Here is a 21,938-nt window from a genome sequence, read left to right on the forward strand (position 1 = left end):
CCTCAAAACTTAGACATTTCTAAAATGCATAACAATAAACCCCGGCAGTAATTCTTGATAAAAAAAAAAACAGTTATGGCAGTGCTCTAACAGTGGAGAAAATATTTTGACAAAACTGTAGTTTGAATTGCTGCATGTGAAACTCACATCAGTTTAGCTGTATTTCCATTCAAGGTACTTGTCTCAGTTATACTAAACTAATGTGATAATGCAAGGTTTATTCAGAACTTCACTGAACAGCCAAAATCATACTCCATATACTCTCACATAACAAAAACCCATCTGCAAGAATTCACACAGCTTGGCATAGAATTAACGTCACTTCATGTTTGAAAAAGAAATATTAATGCACTTCTCAATTGCAAGCATAGATGTGGAAGCCAGCACTTAAAAACCTGAGCTAAGTGGGTCTTCAAGGAAGTCATTGCTACATGTAAAGTAAATGTAAAGTTACATAAACCTGAACCCATCTTTTGCAGTTTTACTCAAGGATAAGAAGTGAAGCTGTGTGAGCTGTCCAGAAAGCTGCTTTCTTCTAGTGCTCAAGGGAAATTCAACTCTAAGCACCTAAAACTTATCTACTGGAAAGTAATTCAAGTCATTACTGCACCACTTCCAGCAGGACTGCCTCGAATAAAGAAATGTATGTATTGACATTATGTGAAGCTATAAATCATATATAAAACTGCAACATACTTATTTATATACCATAAATACATAGAAAACAAAACACTAATAAAGACAAATTCAGTTTTTGTTTCCATCACTGAAGACCTATATTAGTAGTGTCCATCACCTTAAAACCATCAGACTTTTGGTCACATAGCAAGATACCTAGTTCAACCCAGAGTATCCCAATGCTAATGCTATTCCAGCTTTCTCAAATGCCAGTCAGAAACTAAAAAAAAAAAACAAAACAAACAAAAAAAAAACCCAAAAAAAAACCACTTTAATATTTAATATCTGTCAAAGCTATTTGGAGAAATCTGGATATTTGCAGAAGTGACCAAAAAATCCAAACAAATTTTAAGAAGTTACTCAAAACAATATATACAATATATATAAATCCAGGGCAAGCAATAGCTACAATAGGATTGGGGAGTGTAAATAATCACACATTCCACAACCAGACGTAGTCTGTAGACAACCTACACACAAAATTTTGAGTAAAGTCAACTGTACCAGGCACTAAAATATCTATCACAAACCTGCCTAGCCCTGTATTTTGAAGCAGTAGATGACCTTTTCGCAACCTTAGTGCACCCCAGTCAGAACAATGCAGGACTATAATGGCATCCTTTTGACTGTAACATTCATGTTAAAACAGTGTATTTGAAATAGCCTCTTATCTGAGTTTTGTTCTTTTAAAGAAATAATTTGACACCACTGAATATAGCCTAGGAGTGTTGGGTAGGCTCAGGGTATTTCATATTTTAAAAATTACTAAAGAAAATAATTTCTACAAATAAATTATTCTACTGCCCATACTTTTTTTTAAAGGTTGCCACTGCCTATGTGAGACAAAAATGAATATGGGATGCACATGTGCAACTAATTGCCAGACAACATGGTAAGATGGATTCAAAAGATAATGCAATTTCATCCGCTGTAATTGAACCATTGTATTAGAGAGGATGGCACGCACCTCTGGATGAACATGGATTAACACATGGCTCAAATCCACATGCCCAACTGTCATCCTAATTTGATAGTAACTGGTGCACAGAGCAAAACTGAATATTGTACGATACATGATGTGAACTGCGTTTGACCCAATGCTGTTGTGGAAAAATCTCACTAATTTTCTTTTTAAAGTATTAAGTAGGCATGACAAAATGGAGCAAATAGATTCAGCTGATATTGCACCAGCACAAATAACTGTAACTGGATTACAGCAATGTTGGACATACACCAAAAATAAATGCTGAGAATAGTTCGCTTCAGGCAAAAATGTGCATATGGGAAAGAAAAAGTGCATATGGGAAACAAAAATTATTAATAGAGTTCTGAAAGGGAAGCTACAGTCATGGGCAAAGATGATTTAGATGTAGTAACAGATTTTTCCCTCCAACCAAGAATGCAATGTTATGCAACCATAAAAAAATACAGAATAAAAAATAAACATGGATTGGGTCAACATATTAGAGCTCTTAAATTTCTATAAACACTTTTCTTGAAGAAAAAATAATATGAATAATTACTAGCACAATAGGAAAACTACTAAAATGAGTCAAAGGCAATTTCTTTGCAAGTTTTTTGTTTGATTTATTAGTTACTGAAATGCAATCTTGTATAGAAATAATATTCTCAGTGGTGACATGGACATGAAGGAATGGTTGTGATTAGTCCAAGATTAGGCCAGGAGCCAACTGATCCAGTGTAAGTCATTGTTGTCATAGTGTAGCCAGGAAATCTTCGACAAATAATTTTATCTCCATAACTATTCATATGCAAAATAAAAAAAAAACAAACCAACAAACCTAATAAAAAACCAACATCACTTCTTCTAATGAAACCAGAACCTAAGAGGTGGGGAAAGACACAGCTGAAATAAAACAACTCAGCTTCTATTTCAGGTCTGTCTACTCCTCTCTTCTTCTTCGTATTCAAGGCAAGAAGCACGTAGGAGTACAACACCAAAAATAAAACAGTAGAAGAAGAAAAATATAATAAAAGACAGCTATTTTAAAAATTCACCATTAAGGAAATTCCACTGGAAATCTATCAATGATTTTCAAGAGTAATATTTTGCTTACTTAAAAAAAAAAAATAAAATATGATCCCCATATCCTTTACACAGCAGGATGGGTCTCAATCTTAGAGGTTTTGCAGAAAAATACCAGCACAGCAGTGAGATACAGCTGCCTGCACAACATATCTGTCTGTGTGATCAAGAGTATGTTCTTTTCATTTTTATCAGAGGCTGGAAAAGCTTAAGGAGCTACAAACACAAACATATCCATTTTCAGTGTTAGCTGCATGTCCTAGGGTTAACATAAGGACAATCATTTAGAAATCAAGATCCAATGAAAGAGAAAAATGACAAGCGTTTGGAAGGGAGCTATATCAAGAGAAGAAAACAACCCTCAGCTGGGAATATTAAGTCACAGTCAATCATGTCAAAGCTGGTGGAGAACAGCACAGCAGGTTTACCAATTTCACATCCAAGTGAATCAAAGAGTCATAAAATTTCAGTGGAGTGAAATACAAGAGCATTTCCATGCCAATACAGGAACTTCCCTTACTGGACCTGCTATTTTCAGGTAGAGGTGTTGTGCTGGATTCAGCTGAAGTAGAGGTAATTTTCTTCACAGTAGCTGGTATGGGGCAGTGTTCTGGATTTGTGCTGAACACAGGGTTGATAATTCAGAGATATTTTTGTTGTTGCTGAGCAGGGCTTACACAGAGCCAAGGCCTTTTCTCCTCCTCGTATTGCCACAATGGCAAGGGGGCTGGGGATGCACCTATTTACAACAGGTGGTTTTTGATTGAGAAGAAGAAATTTAACTATGCCAGGTCTCCATTCAGTTAGCAACATAAGCAGAAAAGTATACCATGAATACCCAGCTTATATCCATAGAATGAGTTAATCAGGAGCCTTATTACAGTTACATTGCATACAGATACATGCACAGTATGAATTGTATATATTGTATAAAGGAAGAGGACAATACAGCCAAGCTAGAATTTTTATTCCAGTGCTGGCTATCCATGTAGAAAATAAAAATGCCAATTAGCTAGCTCAGACAATCTCTTTTAGGTGTAGTGCCTATGACAATATAGTCTTTCTAACTGATTACTTTCCAGCAGATTTATTTCAAAAGAAATTTATGAGCAGACAATGAGAAATTATTTCTTCACTATGAAGCTATTTGTGCTACATTCTTAATATATCTTTGAAGAATTTGACATAGTTCTGTCACTTTCTTGTTATGGGCCAGTTATAAGGTTCCACGGCAGATGAATGGAAGGCAGAAAGATGCGAGAACACATCACAGCCAAAAAAAGATGAGGTTTAGAGCACACACTACCAAGAATTCAAGTAACTAAGCTCCCTCCTCAGCCTTTGGAAAGCAAAGATGTAACAGAGACTAACATGAACTTCAGAACAAAAGGAAAAACCATTTGATGGAACAGGACTGATTCAGTATTAAAATAACAAAAATCAGTCTTGCTTCTCTGCAGTCCATACATGGCCACCCTTGAGATTTCATTTCAGTTGAAAATATTATCTAAAAATATTTCCCAAACAGAAATATGCTAGCACATTTTTGTAAAGGAATTACATGCAGGTCAACGTGCTGTGTATTTAAATGGCAGGGACAGTCCCTGTAACAAGAAAGGGTGATTTGGAAGCAAGATGAATCCCTGATGGCTCTATAATGAAAATAGCTTTACCCATATACACAGCTGCTCTAAACTGTCTTCATTACTTTCAAGAGTAAAACCAAGCTGTTAGCATTATTTGGAGCCTCAATAACATTACATTTTATCTACACCAGGTGACCTCAAAGGCTGGACCCATTGCTTTTTGCTTTCAAGAAGTTTTTGAGCTTAATGCAGGATGGACAAGGTAGAATTCCAGAGTCTGTGTTGTAGAGTAGGTCAAACCAGCCACAATTCTCAGACTAACACTGCACAAATAAAGGAAAGCAAGGTAATGGCTAAGATAAAAAGTAGTTTCTCTGTATAAATGGATGTAAACACAGCCTGCTACTCATAGGTACTTAGTTTTGTGAAGAGAAGACCTAATTGTGAGGATTTTTTTTTTTTTAAACCATAAAAAAAATCCAGGAAATAAACCCTCAGTTACAAAACACATGAATTCTCTTGGAACCACTTGCTGTATGAGGAAAATAATCTGTCCCACATAACAGGACCACAAACAAAGCACATTAGCTTCTGAAGGGAAAAGTTATTATTTATTGTCAAGTGGCAAATTACATTTAGGTAATTCAAATAAATCTGGTCTCTTTCTCCTTTTGGTAGAAATCTCAGATGCTCTGCTTTTCTAATTTGGGATGGCAAACATGATTGTAAGAAATAAGGCCAGAAGAAATGAGCAACCTGAAGTTGAAGCCTTGACAACTTACAGAATCATAGAATTATCAAATTATTAGAATTGAAAGGGACCTTAAAATCATCTAGTTTCAACTCCTCTGCCATAGGCAGAGACACCTTCCACTAGATTTTGCTCAAAGCCCTATCCAGCCTGGCTTTTAACACTCCCACGAAACAGCATCCACAAGATCTCCAGGCAACCTGCCCCAGTTCCTGACAGCAAAGAATTTCTTCACTGTATCTGATCTATATCTGCCCTCCTTCATCTTAAGGCCATTCCCCTTTGCTCTATCACTACATACCCTTGTAGAAAGTCCCTGTCTATCCTTCTTGCACCCCTTTATGTCCTGGAAAGCTCCCATAAAGTCTCCCTACAGCCGCCTATTTTCCAGTATGAGCAGCACTCACTCTCACAGCCTGCATTCATAGCAGAGGTGCTCCAGCCCCCCTAACTTAGCAGCTGCCCTCTGCTGTTTTTCTGACATGTCCATTATTTCTTGTGTTGGGGACCCCATTCCAGGTGGGATCAAACTAGAGCAGAGTGGGGGGAGGGACATTCCCCTCCCTCACCTTTCTGCCCATGCTGCTTTGGATGCACCCCAGGATATGACTGGCTTCCTGGGCTGTGAGCCCACATTGTCAGGACACATCGAGCTTCTCATCCACCATCACCCCTAATTATTTCTCTCCAGGACTGCTCTCAGTCCCAGTTCTCCTCACAGCCTGTACTGATACTTGGGATTGTACCAACCCATATGCAGGACCTTTCACTTGGCCTTGCTGAACTTCATGAATTTACAGACCCATCTCTCAATCTTGTAAAGGCCCCTCTGGCAACACTTCCCTCCAGCATGACTACCACACCACACAGCCTGGACTCATCAAGAAACTTGCTGAGGGTGCATTTGAATCCTCTGGCCATGTCACCAGCAGGGATAGTGCTAAAGACTGACCCCTGAAGGCACCACTTGTCCTTGCTCTCCAACTGGGCATTGGGCCATGGACCACAACTCTTTGAGTGTGACCTGCCAATCAACTCCTCATTCAGTGAGTGGTTCATCTGTCAAACCCACATCTCTCCAGTTTAGAGACAAGGTTATAGGATATGAGGATATAGGGTAGAAGACAAGGCTGATTTCATAGAAGTACAGTCTACATTCCTAAAGGAGATGTAAGGACAAATCAAAGAACAGTTGAGTAGTCATGTACTGAAAATGTGTATTGCAAGTCTATTGTTTCACTTTGCATCATTTATTAAAACAAATTCCAACATTTAGCTAAGCAAGGCTGCTCTTCAGTCAAATAGCTCCTGCTCTGAGAAACATTCGCCTGAGTTACTTTCAACTTCCACCTCCTTGCTTTCATCCATTTATTTTTATCCTCCAATTTTACTTCAGATCATTCTCTATCCCCCTCAGTAATCATTATTTTCAAATGAAAGGTTCCTAGGGTTTGTTAGTCTGTTTATTCAGTCTATCAGCTACTCTGTCCTAGGTCAGCTCCATCCTATAAGCATTCAATTTTTTCTTCCAACTTTATCCAGTCTAAAGAGGATTAGACCTTTGCAGGTTTGTGTGATAGCAAGCTGTTAGTGACAGATTAGTTACCAGAACACCATGACAAAAACAAAACAATACCAAACAAACAAAATGAATAATCCCTGGAATAAATACAAGTTTATAAAAACAGTCTACACACTTGGGGCCTCTTTGCAACACCATTCTTGGCAAATGATATTGATTTCATCAATGTCCAGGAGTATGTCAGGATTAATTTAAGAGAACCTACCTTTGTGCAATTTGGGGTTTTTTTAACATCGTGTGTTACACCTTAAAACTCAGTCTCTTCATCATTCAGTTAAGAATATTACATTGATACCATACTATGCTACAGTATTCTTTATCCCCTTTTAATATGTGTTAGACTGTGTCCAGTTTTCTTTCACTAACATTAGATTACATCATTCCCAAATATATTACAGCAATACTCCATGGCTTTTCTTCTCTGTACTGTTTCATAAAAGTATGGTGACCAATATCTTCTTTTATACAAAGGATTTTGTTTTATGTACATAAATCATTTGTACGTGCATGTTACTTGAATTTCAAAAACAGAACAATGTCAGTTGTCTCAGAGAAAGAAATGGAAAAAATATTGTAAGCAATTACTGTAGCAAAAAATAAATGTTCCTCTGAAGTGCATTGTTAATTCATGGAACTTGGTCACATAGCTAAAACAAAACTTAAATTGGCAGCCTTGTTGGAAGTTATGGTTACAATTCTTCTATAATATATATATAAATATAGCTCAGGAGATGAAAATAAATAAATTAGCATTAATTGAATGGTACCAGGAGAAATAAACATTGCCATTGGAAGATACCTCTGAAAGAGTGGACAGCACTTTTCCTGAATTTTTGTCTCAGTACCACCAAACACGGTGCATGAGTTTTTATTAAAAATAAAGCTTTACTGGAATGTGAAAGTGTATTTTTAACTAGTTCATGATGACATGTTCTTCTACCATTTCAATCAGACATAATTTTGTTCCCTTATGACTAATGACTGATTAGTGAATTGCTTTTATGCCAAAATAACTGTTTCTAAATATGTTCTCAAATAGATATAATGATTGCAAAAAATTACAACAGGAAAAAAAAAAGAGCATTTATCAACAACTGTGCTCCACATCACTTTCAGCTAATGAATGTAGTGACTTTTGAAGGCAATACAGAAAGTCTTAGAGGAAGAGTTAAATGAAAATTTATCATAAGGAACTATTACTTATTTAATGCTTCTCAGAAAGTATTTTGGAGTACTGAAACTGAGCATACAGTGTTACTTACAGTAAGAGCTATTCTCTAGAAAGAGAGCTACTGGAGTGCTACTGAACTCAAAACTGGAGCTGGACATGAAGGGTAACAAAAAAGCTTCCAATAGGTGCACCAGCAACACAGGAAGACAAAGAGATATGTGGGGATATAGTGACAAAAACATGGAAAAGCCTTTGTTGTGAAGTGACTTTGCTTTCTCAGTGTTTATAGGCGAGGTCTGCTCTCCAGCCTCCCTAGACCCTCCAGTGACCAGTGGAGTCCAGGGCTGGAACTGCTACCCACAACACAAGAATATGAAACTAGAGACAACTTAGGTAAGTTGGATGCACAAGAATCCATGGAACTCGATGGAAGGCATACAAAAGTGTTTATGAAACTTGCCAGCATTGTAGTGAGACCTCTGCTGTTTTTGAAAGGCTGTGGTGTCAGAAGGAGCCTTGATAACTGAAAAATAAAAATATCGTATCCATCTTCCAGAAGGGTAAGAGGAGGATCTGGGTAACTAAAAGGTGAGCTTCTTAATTTCAGTCTGTGGGATGGTTATGGAACAAATCAAAACAAAAAGTTCACAGTTCACAATCTGCAGGGAGCTGTTGATCTACTGATCAGCATCTGTCATTCATAGGAATCGTGATGAATTGGAGAAGTACACTTGAATCTTCAGAAGTTCAAGGAAGGAAATGTGAAGTCTGGCACCTTGGGAGGAATACTCCCATGCAACAGAACTGATTGGGGACTGACTGCCTGGAAGCAGGCTTGCAGAGAAGAAGCTGAGGGCCTTATGGACAAGTTGAACAGGAATCAGCAGTGTGTCCTTACAGGAATTGAGGTAACCCTTATACTGGTCTGCATTAGTAGGAGTATAGGAAGGACATCAAGGAAACTGACTCTTCACTTTGCTGAGTGTTATGAAAACACCTCTGAAGTACTGTGTCTCTTTAGGGTAAAAAAACAGAGATGAACAAACTTGGGTCAAGTGAAGAGGGTCAATGGACTGGAGCATGTGAGTGTGTGTCATTTGAGCCAGAAAAGGTACTAAGGAGCAAATCCAGCTGACCATCTTCTTAAATGGATGGTTAAAGAGAAGCCAAAATTCAGGGCAAAAGGCAAGGGCCAATTAACACAAGCTGCAGAAATGAAAATATCATCAGATGTTAGAGAAAAAAATTGCCGTTAATGTGATCTGGAGCAAGTTTCCCAGCTTATTTAAACCACAAATGCTTACAGAAGTGCTGCAAATGCTTTCTTTGCTCAACAAACATCCCCTAGCACATCTTTTGATGTTCGACTGGTCAGTCAGTCTTTGGTGTCTCCGCTTGAAACACCCAGCAAGTATAAATCAGATGAGAAAATTACTTTAATGTAAATGGAGATAATTGCTTGGTAGAAGGGACAATTTTTTCATGGTTCCAAAACTAACTAGAGTCAGCTCAATCTTGTTTACCTGATTGTTTCCTCCCAATTGTTTTAAAAATAATTCTAACTGCAGATCTTGGCAGGTGAAGACCAACTATTTCAGTCTGGAAAATTCACACTATGTATCTGCCAACAAGTAGAATGTGAGAAAACTGAAGAAAGTATAAAAAAAAAACAAAAACAAAAAATCCATAATAAATTTGCCTCATATTCATTATCCTAGGACATCCAACATGGCAAAAGAGACTGCCAAATTGCATTAAATACTAATGGTCCATTCTCTTTCAGACTAGAAATAATACATTTGTTGTCAACAACTTTTGGTGTAGATATGTTAGTAGATTATCATGGGATTAGGTGTTTGAAGTTTGTAGACAAAGTATTTGTTTGACAGAGTTGAGGGTTTAATTACAAGTTTTCTAAATCCTTTATTGTTTGCAGAGTTGTTTTTGAGACAATGCACCTATAATCAATTTTAAACCAGCAGGAATGTCAGGGCCCTGAGAACACTGTGAAGCTGACTGTCCCTGTCCACCTCCCCATGTGCTACCCTCACCCCCAGACCCCATTTCTGCTTAGTCTGGGGCCAGCAGTCTCAGCTCCAGGACTGCCCTGCAGCATATGGTCTCCAGCTCCACTACAGCTATGCTCTGCCCAGTCACAGTCATGGCTCACAAGTTTAAGGCATGAGGGAGTCAAAAGCACAAGCACATTTGCTGAAGGACCTGCTGTTAAGGAGGCTTCCATGTCCGACCATACAAGAGTGACTCAGACACTTGTTCCCCCTGAGCAGAAACCTTCACAGCAACATACCTCTACACCCACACCAGCTTTCCTTACTGATTCCCAGGCTTCCCATAGCAGTGTCTCAGGCATCCAGATCCTTAAAACAAATTAATTTTGGTGCAATAAACAACAAAGCAACAGCCCAAGCTGGTGGCTTTAAGGAAGGACCCCAGACAATGTAACCCCTGGGCTTTTACCCACTCTACGATCTAAATGCCGGAAAATCTGGAGTAATTTGCTCCTGCTGTGTTCAGCACACACCTGGATGGGCCAACAGGTGCCCTTTGTTGTGTGAAGGCTCAGCTGTTCATGGCCTCTTGGCTTGGGCCCATGCCCCCAGAGCTCAGCCTTCAGCTCCATCAGAAGCCCCACAATGAACTCCCTGCACTGTTCCTCAACGCTGCTCCTGTGTGTCCTGTGATATTTGAGGACACACATGCATACTTGTGAGTACAAACTTTCTGTTCCAAGTTTAAAGTAGCCCAGGTAGATTTAGATTTTTATCTCCTCACAGCAAAATAATTCACAAAACTTTTACAGGCATAAAGTAATTAATGTTACAGCTGGAATTTTGGCAGCAAAATTCAAAAACCAATTTATCTATGTAAAGCCATGCAAATAACTTCTCTATTGAATGGCTTCTATGACCTTCAGTTATTCATTATTTTTCTCTTCTAAGACATTTGAGATTCACTTTTCTTTGGACAGAAATCTTTTGCAAAGATCTGTCAGCAGTGTTTTGCCAATACATTTATGTATTTGTCATCTAAAAGTAATCTACATGCCCAATTAAAACAGAGGTTCGTACTAAATCAATATTAGAAGTTAATATTTCGCTCTTACTGAAATAGGCTGTCTTCTGCTTCAGCTAACATAAAATACACACCATGACTCAGATTGTATTTGATCTACCTGTTCAAAAAAGGAAAGCAACATAAAAGCTGTGTTTACAAAACTTCTGGAAGTAGGATGTGGTTTTCCACAGCAGCCCATATATTAAGACAGCCAAGATAAGTTGTCCATGGAATCTAACAGTCTTGAGCTTACTCTGGATGGGACTCAACATATTCACAAGATAACAGATCTTGACCTAAAATCAAGCCTTTCCACTCTTCAGAGTATCTTGGTCCAGTATCCTGACCAAGTTGACCATCAAAACCAGGCAGTCCTGGACAACAGTGATGAGACCCTCTGTGCTGGGATGCCTGTCTTCAAAGAGAAGTATCCACTTCTCAAGAGCACAGCCGAAAACCAATGATCTTACCATTAGTAAGAAAAGCCTGACAGTGAGTGCAGGATGTCTTGCCTAAGGTCATCCTAGCTGATTTTAGCTTGGTCAGTAATGATAGCAACAGCCTAGCAATCAGGTACTTATTCCCTGAACCTGATCTAGATTAATTTTGGCTGATAACAATTCATAATGGATGGAATTGCCTGTGACTCTAACTTAAATGTTTCATGGAAGACAGCAGATGAATACCAGAGCTCTCAGACTATGAATATTAATTCTAAAAATAAACAATCAAACAAATAAATAAAACCATGACTTGATGATCCTCATAATTTCTAAACTAAAGCTAAAAACGCTTGATATCGATTCCCCCATTCTGAAACACACACCTTCCAGAATCTGAGTCCTACTCTTTGCTAAAAGTAGACTGAAAGTTGTTTCATGTTCTTCCTTTTTCTGAGCATCAAAACACAGACAAATAAACATTGCAAGATACATTCTGGTTTTGACAGAAAAAAAAAGAACAAAATAAAACCAATCACTATAGACTGTTTTTTGGGGTTTTTTTATTGCCACCATACAACATCTGGGATCTACTATACTTCTTTAGGTAAAACATGTAACATCAATAAATTCCATGACATTTACTTTGAACTTCACCTCCTGACTGAAGTGACCAACCTGACACCTCCTGACTATATAAGGAGAAATGGTCAGGCACACATCTTTGTTTTTCCATGTGTCTACATGGACAAGTAAGCAACATATGGAATGTGTTACTGTCTGCTTTTTTTAAACCTCTCCCTGTGAGATGAACTGAGCTACCTCCAGAACCTTTTCTAGATTAAAAACCATTCAGCAAAATCTACTGACATTAACAAGTAGTTCAAGGGCAGTCAAAAATACATTTTCTGGTAGCCTCCCTGGTTACCAAGTAAATAAAATGGCTCCAGCTTTTCTGTCTGCTCCTGTCAGCAACCCAAGGACAGTGCACATGGTTTCATGCAGGTCCAGCTCACAGAACCACAGAATAGTTGGGGTGGAAAGGAACCAGTGCTAACCAGAGGGGAAAGTATCACCTCCCTCAGCTTGCTGGCTCAGCTCAGTGCATCCTACGGGACTCTTGGCCTCTTCTGCTGCAAAGGCAAGTTCATGGTCAACTTGGTGCTCACCAGGACCACCTGTTCCATCTCTGCAGCCAATTCATGAATGGCATTCACCCCCATACAACCCCTTGAAAAACTTCATGGCAGAGCTCTGCTCTCACTGTGGGTCCAGCATGGAAGAAAGAAATGGCTGTATAGGATTTGGCTGACTTATTAGGGTACTCATCCCCTGAGGGAAGGAGCTGGGTTCCAGTGTAACTGAAAATCAAGTGTTATTTTATAAATGCCATTTACAATGTTCAGATAAATCTCTTTGCTTTGATTGTCAAGCATCAGGAAAACTGTAAAAAAATAAACCTACAACTCTGGAGCACTTTGGGATTGGTGCGTATCAGGATACATGAAAGAATTTCAATAGTAGGACCTTTACAGCCAGTTCCAGTCATCACAGAAGGGGTTAGAGAGAGAACCTTGCTTCTCAGTGACCTAGAGGGCTCAGCATAAACCAGTAGGCTCAAACACAACAAAAAGATGAATAAATAGGACATGTTGTTTTTCTGGGACTGTGGTATTTTAACTGAACTAATCTGTAAGAGAAATGCTCACCAGCTAGCCAACACTGCTGATGTGGCAATTATTTTCAATTGCATTTTTTTCCTCACAAAAGTTGTCAATCCATCTGTAAAATGTAAATATATCGTAGCATTCAAAAGGCAACAATTCAGACCCAATTAATCTTCAGTCCTGAAAAGTAATTAATTTCTTCTCATAGTCTGAATCTAGAAACTTGATGGTACATTACAGCCCACTTAGTCAATTTATAATAAGGAAAATTTATTCATTGAGGAAAGGTCCCTATTTGCTCTGAAAAAAACTCTGTCTCACAAATGGCTGAGTGACACAATGACCATAACTAGACTGGGCTGGACACTGAACAATGCACTGATCTATACCTTAGCATGCATGCACTGCACTGGGTACGACTGGTCAGAAGATACAGTGAATTAAAGTTCTGTCTCCTTCCCCATATGCAAATAAACACCATATTTAAACAGTCAAAAGCAGCTCAGAATTTGGTTCTTAGTACTCCCATCTTTATTACAGTCACATTTCTGCTTCAAGAGGCAGATCCCATCAGATTCTAAATCTTCTGATTGTGGTAATTTCCATATTTTACTAGACCTTTCGCAATTCTGTAGTTATTGATGTTAACTACAAAAAGAATAATCCTCAATTTCTCCAGTAATGAACCACGATTTTCTCCCCAGACCCTGAGGGTGACTTTGAAAAGAATGTTAGTTATCTCTGATGGAGATATGTAAACAGATGTTATATTTGTCATCTGATTAAGCTTTCCAGAATTATCGTTAAAGTCACTTACCCATATGGAACGTCATATGTACCTACTGTTTAACTGGGCAAAGCATATTCCCTGGTCTGAATAAAATATATAATTTGTGATATTTTAGGAACAGCAAAGAATATGGATTTTTCTTCTATTCTCCTTTGGAATTATATTGGGGTTATCTGGATGAAGCTGTTTTCAGAACTCCTTTCTCATCTGCAGCACAACAGCGTGTACAGACAATCAAGATCTTATGGATGAAATTACTTACTTATTCCTGTGACTGCTGGCTTTGACCACTTCTTCTGCCAAAGTGCTTTTATGTTTCACTAGGGAAGCCATTTAAAATAACATTATCACCTGTGGTTATTACATATGCCTAGTTTTCTCACCATTGAAGTTGAAAGCTTTGGGTCTAATTTGCAACAAGATCAAAAAACACACCAAAAAATGCATCTGATGTCAGCACGAATTTTCTCATACACTTCACCTGCTTTACAAGGCTGAGCAAATCCTGAATTATCAAGCATGAATAAATCAAACATCCAGAATTAGTATGAAAGTGAGTTTAGGTTTTCAGTTTGGGTTTTTTTCTGTTGCTTTGTTTGTTGGTCTTTTCTTATTTCCCCGTGCTCTAATTTGCCCTAGAGTTTTTTCTGAGTGATTATCTCTCCTTTCTCCCCTCCTGGTTCCCAGCTGCACTTTCCTTATCCTGTCTTTCACAGAACCCATCAAGACAGATGGATTCATATAACCACTAATGCCCAGTTTCAAAGCTACTCAGACTCAAAATGTGGCTGTGTTAACACAGAGCTGTTCCCAAATTCATACAGTCTGTCTCTCAGTCAGATTTATTATACTGGGGCATAGAACAGAAAGACTGTGCTTTCAGTTCCAATAAACATACACATCCAAGGATGGAGTGACTTGTTATGGCAAAAGGCTAACTTTATCTTGAAGCTAATCATGCTTAATCCCTGGGAAAATTATACCCATGCACTTTGGTTAGCAGTGGGAGCAGTAAGAACGTTCAGCATGTGCAAGAAAAAATAGCTCTTTGAAGACTTAATTATTATCTTTAGCAAATATATGGAGAGCCTTTGTGAATTCTGGATTGTAACTTAGCCAAATTTGTTTGCATTTTCAAAAGAACCACCATTAAAGAAAATAATCTGGCTCTTCTAGAAGTGCTGGAATGTCAGAAATACAGAAATATCAGTCCATAAATGACTAAATTATAATGGATAAAAATAGTCAGATCAGCTAGTTTGAGGCAGACACAGAACATGGAAAATTTCAGTTTGACATTTCAAAGTTTCAAAGTTACACACTGCAAAATGTTTGCACAGACAGAATCAAGCCATTCTAATAGTGAAAGATTTTATCAATTCTGTCCACCTCTGCTGGTTTTAGTTGGGCTGGAGTTCATTTTCTTCATAGTAGCTGGTCCAGGGCTGTTTTGGATTTGTGCTGGAAACAGTGCTGGTAACACAAGGACGGTTCATTACTGCTGAGCAGTGCTCACACAGAGCTGAGGGCTGGCTTTTGCTGCTCCTCACCCCATCCCACCAGTGAGGGGGCTGGGGGTGCACAAGAAGCTGGGAGGGGACACAGCTGACCCTGACTGACCACAGGGATATTCCAGACCACAGGGCATCATGCTCTGTAGATAAAGTCGGGGGAGAAAGAGGAAGTGGGGGACATTTGGAGTGAGGATGCTTTTCTTCCCAGGTTCCCATTAAGTGTGATGGACTGTTGTCCTAGGGATGGCTGAACACCTGCGTCACCATGGGAAGTGGTGCATGAATTCCTTGATTTGTTTTGCTTGCACAAGCAGCATTTGATTTACCAGCTAAACTGTCTTTATTTCAGCCCATGAGTCTTCTCACTTTGACCTTTCCAGTTCTCTCCCTGCTCCCAGAGAGGGGAGCGAGTGAGTGGCTGTGTGGGCCTGAGCTGCTGACTCGGATTAAACCATGACAATATCAAATTCAGCTGTGACAGCTATGATGTAATAAATATAATTGCTTTCTCCAGTTAAGTATGATTTTTACTAAGTCTGTAATTTATCTCAACCAGACTTTTTCCTTTAAATACACTTAAACATTTCCTATATAATTTTCCTTGGTTTTTTTTGTTTTGTTTTGTTTTGTTATAGCATCAGTAATACAAAAAGAAATGCCCACTCTTTTCTACATCCACTTGATTCAGATTTCCAGACAGTGCTGCATGAGGTACAGGTTTCTTTGTCCTCATGGCAGCTTCTCCAACCAGTTCTGCTCTCTTCCCCTTCACCTTTCCCTTCTTTTCTTTCCACATCTGTTTGTTTCAGCCTCTAATATTCAAGCTCCTGATTATACTTCCATTCCCCTGGCTGAGACATTGTGACACATTTTATTGGTTTTTTTACTATTATTTCTGTCATAAGAGAAAGGCACTTCCAAGCCTCCTCCTTCTTGCTCTCATTTAGATATTTCAGGTACCAAGAAATACATTTTCAGACCTTCACCAAGAGATTGTCTAATGAAAATTGTTTGCAGTTTTGTTACAAAATGCTTCAGCATCCACCTGAGAGTTGGCAAACATATTAAAAAGAAGATATGCTAGCCAAGACACTTTCAAGTACAGCTTGAATGATGCTGCAAAGGAGAAACAAGCCACCAGTGTATGTATGAGCAGATCTAGCAAATTCATGTTAATTAATTTTTGTACTTCATTAAAGAAACCAGGATTCACAATTTAATGGACCTTGGATTCTACTTCTCATCTCTGTCCTGTGACAGTCCAGAGAATCTTAATGGCAGTCTCAACCAAATTAGCACAGACTTTCATTTATTATATTCTTGTTGAAATTAAAAGTAATGAGATAAAGTGCAAAATAATGAAAACAGCAAATAAATAAACATGGATTAAATATAAAACACATTACACCTTTTACATACAAAAAAAAGACTCTTTCTGAAGGTTACCATTAAGTACACATTATCAAATACCCTTAGAATCACAGTATCCTATAGTGGTTTGGGTAGAAGGGACTAGATCATCTAGTTCCAACCCCTCTGCCATGGGTGGGGAACCTTCCACTGGACCAGGTTGCTCAGAGGCCTGTTCAACCTGGCATCCACAGGTTCTCTAAGCAAACTCTTCCAGTGCCTCACCACCCTGATAATTAAGGATTTTCTCCTAATACCTGATCCAAATCTACCCTCTTTTTGTTTAAAGCCATTACTGTCTTACCATAACAGGCCCTGCCAAAAAGTTTGTTCCCATCTTTCTTACAGGCACCCTTTTGGTAATGGAAGATGCTGTAAGGTCTCCCCAGAGCCTTCTCTTTTCCAGTATGAACAACTTCAACTGTCTTAGACTGTCCTCATCAGAGAGGTGCTTCAGCCCTCTGAGCATCTTTGTGGCTTTCTCCAGACTTTCTCCAACACGTCCACATCCTTTTTATACGGGGGTCCCACACCTGGACATATTTCTCCAGGTGAGGGTCCCACAAGAGCAGAGTAGAGGTGCAGAGTCCTCTCCCTGGCCCTACTGCCCACACTGCTTTGGGTGCAGCCCAGGACACAGTTGACTTTCTGGGCTGTGAGTGCACATTCCTGGGACATGTTGAGCTTCTCATCCATCAACACCCCTGGATATTTCTCCAATCCCAATTCTCCTCCCAGCCTGTACTGGTAGTTGGGATTGCCCCAAACCATGTGCAGGACCTTTCACTTGGTCGTGTTGAACTTCATATGGTTCATAAAGGTTCATCTCTCAAGTCTGTCCAGGTGCCTCTGGATGGCATCCCTTCCCTCCTGTGTGTTGACCATGCCACTCAGCTTGGTGTTGTTAACAGGATTGCTGAGGGTGCCCTCAATCCCACTGTTCGTGTCACCCACAAAAGATGGTACACAGCATTGGTCCTCTTTCCAACCCCTGAGGAATGCCACTCGTCAGTGCTCTCCATTTGGACATTGAGCTGTGGTTTAGGAATAGTACTCCCTAATTTAGTGCTCCCACTGAGATTCTTCAAACTATGTGCTACTTGCTTGCTCCCCCTCTCCCCTTCCACCTGTGGCAGGATGGAGAGGAGAGCTACAGGCATGAAAAGGTAAATATCACACGTTGAGAAAAGAACAATTTGTTGGAAAAAGCAATGAACAAAGAAAATGAACAGTAACATGACAGGGAGTACAAGAAAGAGGTGAACGATCTCATTGTTCAGCCCTGCAGACCTCCAGCCATTTATGTCTCACTTCATCTTTGCTGGGATGCGCCACTCCTGAACTTGGAGAAAGTGTTAATCAGCTCTCTTGGGCCCCTCCTCTCTCCAGGGATTTATCCCAGTGTGCTACCAAGCCTGAGGACCCTGAGGAGAAAAAAGTCTGCTCTCCTGAAGTCCAGGGTAGTGAGCTTGCTGTGTGTCCTCCTTGTTCAAGGTTCTTGAACTCCTGCGTTTCCTGATCACTACAGCCCAGGCTGCTCTTGAGCTCCATACTCCCCACTTTCCCACAGTCATGCAGAACAGCCCCTCTCCTCATTGTTTCATCTATCACTTGGAGAAGGAAGTTACCATTAATGCATTCCAGTAATTTCCTGGAATGGTAATGCCCTGCTGTGTTGTCCCTCCAACAGATATCAAGGTGAAGTTCCCCCATGAGGACCAGGGCCTGTGAATCTGAGACTGATCCACTGTCTATAGAGAGACTCACCTGCTTTGTATTCCTCTTTGGCTGACCTGTAGCAGAGCCTCACTATGATGCCACCTGTCCCTGCCCTCCCTTTAATTCTGACCCATAATCTTGTGTCTCCTCCTCACCCATTCCCAGGTGGAGCTCTGTGAGCTCCAGCTGGTCAGGGACATTGAGCAGGAGGCATGCTCAATGATACAACTCATTCTTAGATAAACAGGTGAGCCCATGCTATTGTAACTTGTACACTTGACTGAGGATAACTTCCTCACACTGAATACTCTTAATAACATCAGATTTCAATTTATTGTGCTGTTAGTACCAAATGAAAACAATAAATAAGGGCATGTGGGTTTCCAAACAAAGAGCCATTTAATTTAGTGAGTCTGTACTGGAGAAGACTCTGTAGTAGTAGGTGTTAAGAGCTGAACTTCAACAAATATAGAACAAAACAAGAGATGAAAGTCTGTGTTGTGCCTTGGAGATTTTCTACATAGCTCAGGCATTATTAAAAGGAGTTACTGCTGAAATCTAAAGCATAATAATTGCCTGGCACTGCCTCCCCGTGTCATTCTGCCCTGAGTGCCTTTGTGCATCCAGGTTAAACTCCACTGCCAAGGGCAAACTGCAGAAGGGCACAGGAAAGGTGGCATGACGTTGTTCTTGTCCGGAGCCAAGCGCTCTGCAGGAGCTGCTTTGGGCTGCTTCCCAGTTCTTTGAGACACAATTAATGAGGCCAAGATGTAGCTTCAGTCAAATTCAGTCTCTCTCAGAGCAGAGCCCTTGCTACAGCAAAAATCTTCACAAGGTGCAGTAATGTCCTAGGGACAGTGACCCTGCCTGCAGCACCTGAAGCCCACAGGGGTGCTGCAATACACCAGTCCCTCCAGCAGCTCTGCTTCCAGCAAGATTCCTTATGCCAGTGTTGGCAAACATCCCCAACACCATGATCTCCAGTAGCAGGAGAGAAAAGAGAGAGAGAGAGAGGAGGGGAGAGAAACCGCTCAGTGGAATGCTGTCCCCCCCTGCACATGATACGGAGTTTTGAACAGGTAGAAGCAAGAAATTATAAAAGCAGTAGGTGTTATCAGTTCTGTGGGTGGTTTTTTTTTACCAGTTCCATGTTGTTGGGTTGTTTTTTTCCTTTTTTTTCTCGAATTCTAAGGGTTACTTGTCAACAGAGTCAAGAGCTACAAAATCAAATTGGAAAATTCCATCAACTGCATTTGTAGAACACAAATTAGGTTTCTCCATAATATCAAGCAAGCCTTTTTACACAAAAGAAATTTAAGAATGCTTTGAAGAGCAGACTTTTCAAATTAAGTGGGGTTTTTTCTTACTGTTAAATAGTTAACACCTGATGCAAAAGTAATTTTTAAATTCTTTTGATCCCAGTCAATGAATTACAGCAGATTATTAATATTTCAATTTAAACTAAGTGCATTTACATTTAAATTAACCTTATTTAAATACAACTTGGATTGTTTTTAATGCTAATATAACAATTCTTAAATTCCTTATGAACTTTCTCTAACCAAATGCATTTAAAAAGACAGCCTTGAAGTACTACTCAAAATAATGGATACAACAAATCTGAATAAATTTGCAAAAGGACTGATCAAATATAATTAATAATTAAGAGCAGTTTCACATGATTGAAAGTATAAACCCTGACACTTTCCTAGATGGTTTTAGTAAATAACAGTATCTTTCCTATGTATTTATTTTAGAAGTGACTTTAATGAGTCCCCATTTTATTCTCTCTCTCTTCTGAAGAGCCCTTCAGTGTTGCTTCTCAGGGTAAACAAAATATGTGAATATTTAAGGTTCATACTAGTCTATCAGCCTCCTGAAACAGTTTCAATGAATACACAGTATTTTTTCTATAACATTGAAATTACAACAATTTTCTATCAATCTAATCTGTCTAATTTTACATATAATTACCTGCATATGCCAGCTTGTGTCCCCTTTGTTAATGTTCAGTGATTGTACAGCTAATCAGCCAGGACCAAAACAGATACATTATTTAAATAAATTTGCAACTTGATTGCATACTTGAAAAGGTCACTGTACAGGCTAAAGAGCACTACAAAAATCATACACCCTAAAAGAAATAAAGGATTAAAAGTTAAGCAAGATCAACTTGTAGTTTTCAATATAGTAACTTGGCCTTGAATTATAATTGCCTGCTACACTGATAAACCTGCTACAGTAAGAGAAATATTTTCAGAAGTATTTAAGAAATGTAAAGACCTGTATCACATTCTTAAATGTTTCTTCAGTAATAATCTGGATAGTTACTGATTTGTTTCCTACATTTCCTCACTTGGCTTCTTCAACAAGTTTTCTAAAATTTAGGATATTCGTTACTTGTTCCTTCACAGCCTGCAAGATTTGAGCCAAGAATGAAGGTGTTTGGAAGTTAACTTTCTGACAGCATGTGGTTTAAAAAAAAAAAGGGAAAGTGTGCAAATGAGCTAAATAAAACTTGCATTTACATAGTGTCTTCAGAAAAAAGGATACATAGTAATTTAATATACATTATATAAAGCACTGTAGGTTGGAACAAGGAAGGGTGAAATCAATCCTCAATTATTAACAAAAGAGAAAAAAAAAAGCTAAATAAATTAGAAAAGAGAATAATGACAGTAAGTGGGCTAAAGATAAACTCAATAAAATAAACGGGATATGTAAAATGGTAGAACAATGTAGTCTTTTTGAAGATATTTTTTCAATATCACAAAAGTTTTTTCTTTTCTGGGCTCAACTGTGGCCAGTTGGACAAAACTGGAGAATCAAATTTGTAAGGAGAAATATCTGAATAAAAATCACACAGCTGTCATCCCATCAGCAACTACAGGAGTGCAACCATTGGAACAAGATGTCCAGAGAGTCTGGATACTCTCAGTCCTTGGAGATTTCCAAAACCAGGTTGGACAAAGTCCACAACAACTGCCCATGAAATCAAAATTGACTCATCTTTCAGTAGGAGTGTGGACTGCAGTCCTTCTGAGGAGGGCTCTAAAATCGAAATGACTGCATATATATGCTACAAAAATGAAATGCCAATATATGAGCTTGTAATCTTTATACATTCTTGTCTACATTTCTGTAGCTTGCTGCTTTTCATGTTGGGTTTTTATTTTTCTTCCTCTATTATTTGTTCTCACAAAGATATTTGTCCTTTTCCTTTTTTTCCAGTTTCTGAGGGCTGATCTGGACTACAAACCCCTGAACTGCATCTCAAATACTTTCCAATTCTTCATCAATTAATTTCAAACAGTATTTTACGTTTTGTACTTTTGAGCTTTTTTCAAAAGCAAGTTTTCCTTTCTGTTTCCCAGTAGTTGTGTGATCCCCTTTTAAAATTTCAAAGCTGAAATTATGACTACCACTGGTACAGAACATTTTTCCAAATATTAAATGAACACACTGAAGTGTGTGTTGCAAACTCTTTGTTTCAATTCAATGCAGAGCT

General features: G+C 38.9%; 1 protein-coding gene across 12 annotated transcripts in view; it reads right to left on the reverse strand.

The window, feature by feature from the left end:
• Positions 1–21,938, reverse strand: part of DLG2 (discs large MAGUK scaffold protein 2) — a 991,421-nt gene that overhangs the window by 422,024 nt on the left and 547,459 nt on the right. Inside the window, exon 1 of one of the 12 annotated variants that reach the window (XM_088051067.1) lies at positions 10,124–10,257. The exons of the other annotated variants lie outside the window; for them this stretch is intronic. Within the exon in view, the coding sequence (XP_087907193.1) occupies positions 10,124–10,186 (63 nt within the window). The 5' untranslated portion in view covers positions 10,187–10,257. Of the gene's footprint in view, positions 1–10,123; positions 10,258–21,938 lie in introns of those variants that run through there. 12 annotated transcript variants of the gene reach the window in all.

This window comes from Pseudopodoces humilis, chromosome 2, assembly GCF_049639895.1.
Source record: "Pseudopodoces humilis isolate 2021_Gansu_Grassland_sample_001 chromosome 2, ASM4963989v1, whole genome shotgun sequence".
Classification (NCBI taxonomy): domain Eukaryota; kingdom Metazoa; phylum Chordata; class Aves; order Passeriformes; family Paridae; genus Pseudopodoces; species Pseudopodoces humilis.